Source organism: Pempheris klunzingeri, chromosome 2, assembly GCF_042242105.1.
Source record: "Pempheris klunzingeri isolate RE-2024b chromosome 2, fPemKlu1.hap1, whole genome shotgun sequence".
NCBI classification, from domain to species: domain Eukaryota; kingdom Metazoa; phylum Chordata; class Actinopteri; order Acropomatiformes; family Pempheridae; genus Pempheris; species Pempheris klunzingeri.
The window spans coordinates 10996381-11008607 of NC_092013.1; the positions used below are offsets into that span (position 1 = coordinate 10996381).

A 12227-nucleotide genomic window follows, 5' to 3' on the forward strand; every position below is an offset into this window, starting at 1 on the left:
GCTTCAAAGGTCAAAAATGGAAATAATGGGTCATAAAAAGGGCCAGTTGGGCTGAGTGCTATTATGATTTTTTTTTTTTTTTTTATGAACATGTGTTTCAGGCCATACCTAGCTTCAGAGTTATCACAAACATTCCTGATTAGTCGGCCTTTGTGATTGTCGTGATTGGGGAGTAGCAGTTTTTTCTACTGCTCATTTTCTCTCTCTCTCTCGCTCGCTCCTCTCTCCTTTCTTTATCAGACACTCACCAAATAGTGGGCGCATGCTCACTGACATCTCCTTGGCTATTGTTGTAATTTTCATTTTCATTTATTGTCAGAGTGTAATTGCTATGTTTACGACGATGCAAGCATCATTTGAACCACAATGAACTTTCCCGTCTCTGAGAAGGAATTCTTAATAATGTGGATGAGACCATCATATGCTCTACTTATTAGTTTTCCTAACCTCCGGCTCACTAACATTCGACAACTGCGCTAGGAATGGAGGGCACACAACTCCTCGAGCCGTTGGCACAGTTGTTTCTTTTTCTATTTAAGTTATTTAAGTCGAAAAACCAAACTAGTGTAATATCCAGGGTGGATATATAAATAGAATCTAAAATGAATGATGTAAATGTGAGAACTAAGGTACAGTTTGTCACTTTTAAAAAGGGATTTACAGCCTAAAGCACATAATCTCATTTTTGCACTCAAATTCCTAATCTTATGAAAATAGTCCTAGTGACTTGCTGCATGTTGGTGAATCAGAATTGAGAGAGAAAAATCTTGTTTCAGTTGGCATGTTCACACAGTGTTTCGCATTATGGGTTATATCGTTTCATGGAAACTAACCCTGTTTGAAAGGAACCAATAAACTAATTTTGCCTGGGAATTTCCCACAGTTATGAGCCCTCATGGCTAATGGTAGAGCATAAGTTTGCAGCTGAACGCTAAACAGAACAAAAACAGGGATCCAGGGTAGTACTCAGCCTTAGGATGCAGGTTGTTTTCATTTCAAGAGCAATAAAGTGCTTTCTTCCCCTACACACACACACACACACACACACACACACACACACACACACACACACACACACACACTATGTACACATTATTGGCCTGTACATACACTTCTGTGACCGTAACAAAGCTGTAAGAAGGGTTATGATTCTAGCCTCATGACACCCACTCCATACATACAAGCAACCAGCAGCAGCAGTGTGAAGGCAGCACCCAGGTTGCTAGCAGGCCTGATTGAAGCCTTCCTGGAGGACATAATCCCTGTTCATGAGCCACAGCCACTGGAAGACAGGAGCGGAGTCAGCGTTTTCCCCCCATTTCCTTGAACATGAAAACCCAGGTGATAAAAGCGACCTGCCTTACCTCTTAAAGCCTCTCGCTATCTAACTCACCTCTGCCAAAATTAGCCAACGTTAGCCAGGTGTTGCGTGCGTGCATGGGTTGGTTTGGGTTACGGTGGATAGAAATGCTGTTGACGATATTTATGTGACACCGAACATCACATAAGATTTCAAAAGATACTAAATTTCAGATCACAGACCATTTTATCCAAATATGGCTGTGCTGACATTATTGAGAACATAGTTTCTGCCTGCAGAGAATAAAAGGCTTTTCAAATGGTGGTTCTCCAGTTCAGACATGTGCTCAGAGGAAGTTTTTCCACTTATTTTACACACTGTATGTTATTTGTTATGATATTATAGTACTCTACAACACATCTGAATGTCAACGGATTATTTTACTTTTGGTTTGTTACAGAGCGACCGTTTAGACCACCTGCTTTCAATAGACACAGCAGCAGCTCTTCTATTTGTATGTTGTCTCCACATGCAGAGCCTTTGGGGGGGAGGAGACGCAGCAGCATGCTCCAACACGCAAAACCAATAAATCATCACTTCATCACTGGGATACTTAATGAGTCACAGCATAATCTATGAGCCAACGCTGGTAAGTAGTAAATGGTCCTTTTGTTGTCGTCTTCTGCTTACTGTGTATTTTAACATGTGCTTTTAATTTAATCTCCCTGCTTACTAATCATATTCCCCTGATGGGAATCTTTTTTTAACCAATTTCAACTTCAATTTCAACCGTTTGTGTGTAGTATTTGAGGGAATGTCAGCCCGCCTCCCACAAGCCAAATTATACACCACAGGAAAGCCTTCCATAACACACACACACCCACACACACACACACGCACATTCACACAAAAAGTGGCACAACCCCGCCTGTGTTGCCAGGGTTTTTTTTTTTCCAGTTAGAAAGCTTGGTATGGGGTCTCACACACATATTTCTTCATTGTGCCCTGCTGCTTTAAGACTCGTTTTTATGGGGTGGAAAACAAAACGACACACCAAAGTACAAACATATTTTATGGCTCTACAGCATTCTTTCCAAAAAATCTTTCTTAGCTTAAGGGGCGTGTTCAGTCAAATAACAATATGGACCGAGTATTATGGCTAAAAGATCAGTTATAACCAAAGTATCACAGCTAACACTTTTTTAAAACTCCACTCATTGATAGCTGACACAACATGCCATTGGCTAATTAAGGGGTGTCTAGAGCACGTCTTTTTTATGCTTTTTTCCGTTAAGTCTGCCACTTGCCTTGAAATCCATACACTTATGCGTGAGTTTTATTACCACTGCTGTCATTTTCAGTGAAAAAAAAATGGATAGGAACAAAGAAAGGGGGCAGCTGCTTTCCTTTTTATAAGTGCAGGGTATCAAATGCAAAAAAACATTAAATCAGCCTTGTTTAAGGGCTTCATTGTTGTGTGTTGAAGAGTCTGTGACACACACTGGTGCCCACAGTACAAGGATCAGAACCAGACAACTAACACAGGATGGGTGTGCTGGTTTCCTCAACCAGCCGAACAAAAGGCTCACATCTAGCCTACTTCTCCTTTACATGCAGCCAGCGAAAAAGGAAGTGACAGATGGGGGGGTGACAGGGTGAAACAGGAAATGACATCAATTCATCTGCAACACAGTTGACAACAATGATCAAAAATGGCAAAAAAGAGAGAGAGAGAGAGGAGAGCCACCAGGAGATCTTAACATGCCAGCTAAAGAAAAAAAGCAGTTTTGAAAGATATCCTACACTTCATCTGTTTGATATTAGGACATAATCACTTACTTTAGTGTGTGCGAAGTACAATAAACCTCATCAAGTGGTTTTTAATTTTAAAATCTTCAGTAATATGTGGAAATCTAATGATGAAAATGAGCTAAAAGAGACTTGTTATGGTCTCAATTTCTTCTCCACGTGTGCTGTTCTTATTTGACAAGCGTGAAATCGTCTGAAATCACCCACGGAGGATTCTGATTGGTTTTGGAAGGTAAACCCAGTCTTTTTTTGTACTAACAAATTTGTAGAGAAGAAATCCATCAAAATCCCAAGTCTTATTTCTAGGCATTAATCGATTTCACAGCACGAGCCTGAGTATTTTGGTGGGATTGATACTGCTGAGGTCACTCTGTGTTAAGTAAAACCGGAGTAATAAGAAAAACACATTCAGAGAGCACGCAAGGCTCCACAGCACTACCAACTTCCTGTTCAGGTGGTCTGAAAACGGCTTGAATGGGATGTAAGATACAACTGCTTGTAGGGGTGTAACTGCACTGCTTCAACACATTCATTTAAAAGAAATGCCATTATGTGACAGTACAGACCCTGTAGACATATGGCCAGTACTGTGAAGCTCACATAGTGTTAAAATAAACTCTTTGCGCCTTTTCACAAATCCAAACAGCATTAACCTCATTTAATTCGGGTTCAGTGAGATTTGAGATCATGTTACTCCGAGCATACTGAATGATTTTGAAATGAATCAGACACCTTAAAATTGAAACTGAGTCAGATCAGGTTTGATAGCAAGAGTGTGACTGGAAAACACACAGGCAAAGAGTCCAGCCCAAAGACAGAGTCAAGTTTCTGGATTATATCTGCTCAGTTGTCAGAGAGTGGAGAAGTGAAGACAGGCAATACAACTGCAACAAATTGACCTTTCAATAACAGTCTTGACAGTGCAGCTGTCACAGCATTATCACACTGAGCCCCCTGGGGAAAAAAAACCACATACCCTCAACCAGTGTGACTATTTCCACCATCTATCACCTTCTCATGGGCCCCTGCTGCTCGAGCTATGTTAGGCACCTCACTTGATGCACTGGCTCCACAGTGCACAACTCAGAAGCAGCTGAGAGCCAGTGGGGCAACTGATCAAGTGAGGTCAGGGGTAAAACTAAACACGATACCAGAGAACTTTACAAGTGAAGTGAAGAAGGGCAGATTGAGGGGAGAGATTACGTGCAGCGCCTGCCTGTACCTCTGGGGAGAGTGACACCTTCCCTTTCCTCTGCTGTGAGCTTTCTAACGGCGTCACTTCATCGCCATTTCTCATCGCAACAGCACAAAGTCAGCCGGTACAAAACAAAGATACAGTCATAGCACCTGTTGACGACAAGATTAAAATCGTCCTTCCATCAGCTAGAAATTGTCTGCCTTTTTTTCCTCCTTTCTTCACTATTTTTGCTCGTTCTTCCCAGTTTTCCCTCACACTTGAACAGAAGCTATACTGCGGGAGAGATGAAGAGACAGAGAGGGTCAAACAATGGCTGCACTGTGACCAAGGGCAGCAGTGGCATTTGTGGTTGAGTGAAGCCGTCCTGCTGATCATACAGACATGTCCACACTTCCACTTGGTTAAATATGAACTGTGGCCCACCCTCCACTTTCATCCTTACTTATTATCTCATGGGCTTTTCTGCTATTATGATGTATTCCCTCCTCACCACCCACCAAAGTGCTGCCCACTTCTCCTCCAAGACTGTGAGGGTGGGATGTAACAAAGAGTCACAGCCTCTATGTGAGCTATGTTCTTTCTCTGCGTAACATTTTTGACATTTGGCTGTCGTGTACTTAAGCTGATTTCAACATGTATACAGCCACAAAGCTGAGAGTGCAGGCTGACCCCTGGGGGAAGCCCGGGAGCACCAGACCTTCCAGTGCAGAAAAATGACAGGATAACCCGATGAGGATGGAGGGGAAGTAAAGTGAGCTCATTTCCTATAATGGCAAAAAGAAGGAAATGGATTGTGGGAGGGAACGGAGGGTATAATGGTTTGCTGTATTGTGTGTTTAATGACATGGTCACACAAAGAAAACCCCCACCCCCAGTCTCCACACCCCAAAGGCACTTGGAAATGTAAGCAATATAACAAGGGGAACTTTGACATTACTGGTGATGCTATTGGGGGGTCATGAACTTGAGGAGTGAACTGCATTTTCTCAGGACTCTGACAAAATAAGCAGCATTACAGGGAGCTCTGTATGGACTAAACAGAATAACGTCAATCAAGTTTAGGTTGAATCTGGAGTATAAAAGGTTTGTCTGAGCCTGGGGCAAAATAGAAAAGAAAGAAGGAACAAACTATTCACTGATGAGCGTGAGCAAGTGAGTTCATCCAAACTGCAAAAAAATCTAGTCATGCACATAAATTTGTTTTTATTTCACTAGATCTTCAGGTTTTAACAATTTTCAGCTTTTTAAATCTTTGGTCTTTTGTTGAACAGTGAGGTGTGAGGCCAATTGTCCAATATAACCAAAAATGAAAAAGATTCTGGCAAAACAAATTGATAAATGCTTCAGTACTTTGGGCACCACAAAGGAAATGCCATTCTGCATCAGCGTACTGCGCTGGCTCTCGAAGTCTCGGGGGAGAAGAGCTGAAATGCTCTGCAGCTTAAGCCAAAATCACGTCTGACCCTGAACTAACCCTTAAAAAAAAAGGCATGATAAAAAATAATCTGCACATTCATTTAGATTACGTACTTCTGTATCATCTGTATCCATGCTCTCACTCAGACAGCTTTGCATTTTGCAACAGTTCCTGTGTCTGTGCAGGGCTGTCTGTAGGCCTACATGCTGCAGTATCTACTTCCCCCTCCTACACACATTATCTGAGGTAAAGGGTGTGCGCAGAGAATCAGGCTTGTGATCTGGTCCCGTGTCAAACATCTTCACACCGTGTGGAGACCAAGACTGAGGGCTGCACCCAAAAAACTGCCTAACCTCAAAGTGTTAAACTTGGTGCTACTGTAGTGTTTTTATGAAACAATGGGAATAATATAAGTGTAAAGCAAATATATGAGCTGTAAAGGTAGGGACTGAGGCAGCGATGGAGGATTTTCTAAGCTATCAGTATTTCCAGAGCAGAGAGGATAGTGGAGCTTTGTCCCTGTGGACCCGCTCTGAGACACACAGTCTGCAGGAGCAGGCTTTATCTTCGGAGCTCTCCCTGTAATTGCAGGATATTCAGCCCCTTCACATACACACTCACAAATCTGCTATCCAGTGCGTCATACAGCTAAATGGGCAGCACTGTGGTGCAGACTGTTGACTAAACATGGTCAAGTCACCCAAAAACACAGGGCAGCAGCTCGTTTGATGAATCTCATAGAATTGGCACATTTTTGCCAATAGTGCTTGTTGTGCTCGTGTTCAGATGAGATTTTTTTTGGGGGGGGGGCTGTGAAAGTGTCCTCTGCTGCCAGAGCAGGCATTCTGATGTAGAGTTGTTTATACCTGTGGGACAGTTCAGTCTGACCTAGGTTTCTCCAGAGAAACCCAGGTCTCTGTAATCAGCCAACTGTAATTACACCTGACACCCACTAAAACTCAGACACTGACTTTAATAAGAGGGAGGAACTCAGTGCCTGTGCAGCACTGACCACATGGGCTGACCAGCAGTGGAACAAGTCACAAGGTTGTGTTGTCATCAAACATGACTAGTTTGGGCTACAATGTGCTGCTAAAACACAACTTAATCTTTCATTCAGCACAACTTAGGACACTCCTATCTAATAAATAAGTCCCCTAATGTAAAAATTACATCCCTTAAAATTTCTTAGACAAATACTGCAACCTCATATTTAAAAAAACTCCTGTGATGTCTGTGTGTTTCCGATCACACCCCTTAAACGTAGGGAGGAAATGGAAAAGGAAAAGGACCTGACAGGAGGAGCTCTTCAGAGTTTTGCAGACCAGTCAGACATCTCTAATCACCAACTGGCACAGAGATAATAACGGGATCAGATCAGAGAGAGGCTCGAGCTCTTGGCTTCTCTAACCACAGTATCGCAGTAGCTATGGCTCAGGTTTCCCCAGCTTTACTCTGCATAAGCTGATGGCTTTCACAAATGGTAGCAGTGCCTGGGCTAGTCGATAGAGGCCCTCTCTCTCTGATCAATACTGTGTCTGCGGTGCTAAGCTTTGAGAAAGTTATCTGATCAGAGCATTGTAAAGAAATGACGGTAACCAATTGTTCTCCTGTAACGCGCGGGAGGAAACTGCATTTAAAGATGTATAACAGTGGTTACAGCCCAATGAAATTAAAATAAAATCACACCATGAAATGTTTGGCTGTGATTGTTAATATTGAAAAGCAGATTTTGTCTAATATTTTAAAAGGTAAAATTTACAGTAAATAGTAGTCAATAGATTTACATTTTCTTTAATCTACCTAAACTAATCTATCTAAACTGATATTTAAAATGTAAGAAAAGTTTTTAAAAAAATAATAATAAAATAGGTAGCAACACTGCAATGCAGCACAAAAAAAGACCTGAAACATGACTGTTACAATCATACCTTATAGAACGTAACTTGACTTGTCACAAATAACAAAATATAGATTTAAATTACATTTAGAACTGTGCATTTCATAACACTGCTGTTGTTCAATGGGGGAGTACAGTGAGTGTATGGTTTAAATTATATAGTATGAGACAGAAAAGCGAAATAAAGGCAAGACAGACCTCCAAAAGTGACAGTGAGATCGAAAAGAGGCAATTAATATGCCAATGTTTCATCTGTGGCCTGTGACGGTTTTTATTGCTACCGACACCTCATGCTACTGTTACGTTGTGTTTGACTGGTGATATCAGCAGGTGTTCAAATCTGATAGTTGTGCCGCACATTAAAAAACGTTAAACGTTAAATATCATAGCATCCACTATTTATGCATATCTACCCTGATTTTTGTCAGAGCTTGTGTCATTCAATAACTGCTTCATTGACATTTCCCTACTTCCTGACCAAGGATTTAGCGATGTATGCCAATTAATGAGGGAGTATCCTCGCGCACGCAGCAGAGACCAGCTGTAAAAGAGGAAGAGAAAACGACTGGTTTCATGTCATGTGTTCTTCCTTTCGTCTGTGGTTTAAAAAAAATCTGTGTCAGTTCATAATAATGACCACTGTTCTAAAAAAATTTTTTTAAAAACTGTCAAGGTGACTGTGTTCAAGTTACAAAAGCCTCTCTTTCCATCCCCTCTCCATAGAGATAATATATTCTTAGCCTGAAAACATGAACAGCACATTTCCCATCCAGTGGCACGAGCGATGTCATGTGGCTGCTGCCTTCATTCTAAGTTAACCATTCGATGCTTTGATCACAGATAAAACCGGCTGCAGGCTACGCAGTATGTCAGCCTTACATTGTTACATGTGGCAGCCTTACTGCAGTGACTACAAGGAGCTGTGTAATGGCATCCAAGTCAATCCAACACTGAAGTAACGACCACGTCCAAGACCATGTGTGCTGCACTGCATGCCTCAGTATGTATGTGCATATCATATCATAAAAGAACAACACATCTACTACCCGCAATGGAAATGAATAACTATGCTGCTTCTAGGAACATGACCGGCAGTTTTTCACCACAACCTGACAAAACAGTCTTTTCTTTTCCTTCGTTTATCGCCCTTTACCCGCGAGAGGAATGGGGTGAATTCCACTACACATGCTGCACACACATTGAAGATATTTTAGTCCAAAAGTCTATATATCCGTGCTGAAAGTAGATGTCCCTTTTCTGCCATGCCCACAGGCAGGATGCATGCATTCAGAAAGCCAGCGTATTTACATAACAGCATTGCCTCTCACAGCCTCTGAGCAAATGTGTTTATGTACAATTAGCATTGAAGAGTGTGTGTACGTGTGTGTACGTGTGTATTTGTGTGTATGTGATTATGGTGAATAATGCCGAGATATTTCCTACTACCCAGCTGCTGTTCTCACAGCTAAAGCAGAGCACGCTGCCAAAAGGAACTTTTCATTTGTGCCGAGCTGGGGGAAAAAAAAAAAAAAAGGTTCGGAAGCCAAAGAATAGAGAAAATCAACTTAAGTGAGCAGCAATTTTTTGCTGTGGACTGGGAGGAGATTAAATGTCAATCAAAGAGCAGAATCAGCAGGGAAGCCTGTGAATGAGTGCTTCCTGTTAATGAAAGCTTAAACCTCAACGGTATGAAGTCCTCTCTGCTACATTAACTAATGACTTTCTCGGGGGGCAACTAACAAGACAAAATCTAATGCGGCCTTCTTTTCCGTAAGCCATAATTAAAGAAAAGTAGTCACCATGGAAATACCTTATTCATTTGTTTGTTTACACCAGGTAAAATATAAAGTGATTGAGCTTTTCGTGATTAGACTTCCTCAGCTTGTTGAGGAGAGGCAGTGATTCAAAGCTCCTCCACAAAGAGATCCATCATTTCCGTCTCCGCCTGTGAGTAGAAACGAGGCTCATCATTCAACCCGAACGCCACCGCCTCATCTCAGAGTCTCTTGAGTTTGCTTTAGGAGGAGCACGGGGATTACAATTCACAAGTCAGGCTTTATTGGACAGACAGAACAGGCTAGCTTACTACTGTGGCCATGCACTGTTTCTCAGCTGCTCCAACAGATAACATGGCAGCAGATGTGAGTGCTGAAAAGTATACCTGGAGGCGTGATGTAGCACCTCTGGAAGGATGTCACACCTCTATCGCACACTGCTTCTCAATAGATGGATCGTTATTTCAGCTACAGCTACAAACTGCAACAAAGCATCCTTTATTCAATTGGTAACATCTTCCAGGAAGGAATAATGCAATTAAACTGAATTACTGTCTTTAACTTAATTCTACCAGCAGGATAGGACTAAAAGAAAACCATGTAGACGGTGACAGAGTAGGAAATCAGGTGTCCAAATGAATTCTGCTCAATCTTGGAAGGCATTATTAATGCACAACTGCATTTGGCCTTCACACAACTGGAGTGTAAATCTCACTTTTTAGAGAGCAGCATCCCTCCAGCAGACATTCCAGGTTTGTATCTGGGTGCATCTTTTGCGTGTTGTGACATGTTATTCAAAATGCACAGACGAGGGGAAAACTTTTACTTTCATCACTCAAGTCTTTGCGCGCAATTTCATGAACCCTCAGTTCAGATTCAGACCTCTCCTGTAATTCCTCTCAACCCCCGCTCACACACTGGCTGCACCGGATGGTAATTACTGATATGAAACCTGCTGTACAGAGTGGAGTATGTAATTAGCCTTCTAACCAGGGGCACAACTTAAAAACCAGCCGTCTCTTCAAAAGACCCAGGAGAGAAAAACATAGTACATGTTCCCTATCAAGTTAAGCAGATTTTTTCTGTTTTCTGTCTGGAGAGAGGATGACAAATCAACTTGGTGATTAAGACTGTTGCAAAATGCTTGGGCCTGTGTTGCGTGCTAAATACCTACATTTCTTCAGATTTAAACAGGCGATAAAAAGGAAAGGGAGTATATTTGGGTTGTGCGAATAAAAGTTCCTCTTATAAAGATAAATGTAGATGTTAAAGGCTCAATACAGGGTTTCACTAAGAGAATATACTGCTTACTCTATAGCAGAGTTTAGCCAAATAATCAAAGAAAAACATCAAAAAGTCTGTCAAATTGCACACAACTCACAGGATCAATATCAGGTTGAAGCTGAGCACATGTTCAGCAAAGGTGTCGTCAGTGCAATTCTGACTGAATGACTCACTGTAAGTTTAGAAAATTGCGTCAAATCCCTTGAGGCAATGACGGCAGTAACTCCTGGAGTGCAAATCAGTGAGCCATGACACAAAAACATATCATCCATGCAGGGATTTCAACATTTGATTCATACAAATTATTGGTTGAGCAAATGAGAATTGGTTCTTTCTTTTTCCATATCTCTGAGCTCTTCGTCGAGCAGGATTTTAAAGCTTTAAAGGATCTCTGTTCCACACAAAAAGCAGATAATAGAAAATGCTGTAGGAACGAATAAACTGGATAAGCATGTGGGAAATAAAAACAACATGGCTTCAATGTTGCAATGTGCTGCTTTCTCAACCCCACGAGCAGAAACTTGTAAAAACCAGAGAGACATTGGAAAGCCTGGGAAAGTGTCAGTCTCTCTTTGCAGCAGTACTTTCAGTCAGCTGTTTTGTGTACATGTATGTGTGTGTGAGAGAGAGTGAGTGCGGGAACAGTCGGGGGTGTTCACCCCCCACTGTCCAAACAGCAGCCCGCTCATTATCAAGCAGACCCTGCTATGTCTGACCCCTCAGTTCAGTCCTGGTGGGAGGAAACCTCTCCAAACATATGACTGCCTATTCTGACTATCCTGTCAAAAAAAAAAGAAAAAGAAAGAAAAACCACTCTTCTCTGATCTCTCGCTCAACACCCAGGGTTTAGCGTTTAACAAATGCCCTCAAATCTCTTGCTGGGCAGGGACATGCGCTCCGCCTTGCTGTTTCAGCTCCAAACTTGCATAATAAGACACATGTGTTTTCATCTATTTCAGTAACGCACAGTAGGACAGGCTGCTATGTGGACTTGGGCAGTGGAAAGTCAAGTGCACAGGAAGACACAAACTGCATTTCTGGTGGCATTACTGCTGCCACGTTTGTCTCTTGGTGAACTCTCAGCCCAAACAATTCACAGACTCCTGGTGTAGTTGGAAAAAACACCTCAATGGTGTCAAGGGCAGGAATGAAGGCCACATTTAAAAGGGGAAAGGAGGTTTATGTTACATACCACTGGCTAAAAATGTTACTTACTCAAAAAGACTTTCATACTCGTGTGTTATATTTGTGCAAAAAAGTCTTGCATGCTGTTGCACAATTGGTCTGTAACCATTAATGGGGCACTTTTGCAACCCAGTGTTGTTGTGACAGACAATACTCACCCAGCAGCAGCAGTTTCACTTCTCTCGCAGCCTTCTCTCCATCTTCTCTCAGGTTTTTATCAATCATTTTAGACCTCTCGGCCGCAGCTTTGTCTTCCTGACTAACTGTACAACCCATGGTTCCTAGTGCACGCTTCAGGACTGCTGCTTAGTGGGAAAATATCACCAGAGGTAAAAAATATATATATATAGATATAGATA

The 12227-nt window shown here is 41.9% G+C and overlaps 1 protein-coding gene across 1 annotated transcript in view; it reads right to left on the reverse strand.

Annotated features, from left to right (window-relative positions):
• Positions 1-12227, reverse strand: part of LOC139207432 (guanine nucleotide-binding protein G(i) subunit alpha-2) — a 55390-nt gene extending 43163 nt beyond the window's left edge. Inside the window, exon 1 of the mRNA XM_070837155.1 lies at positions 12027-12227. Within this exon, the coding sequence (XP_070693256.1) occupies positions 12027-12144 (118 nt within the window). The 5' untranslated portion in view covers positions 12145-12227. The remainder of the gene's footprint in view (positions 1-12026) is intronic.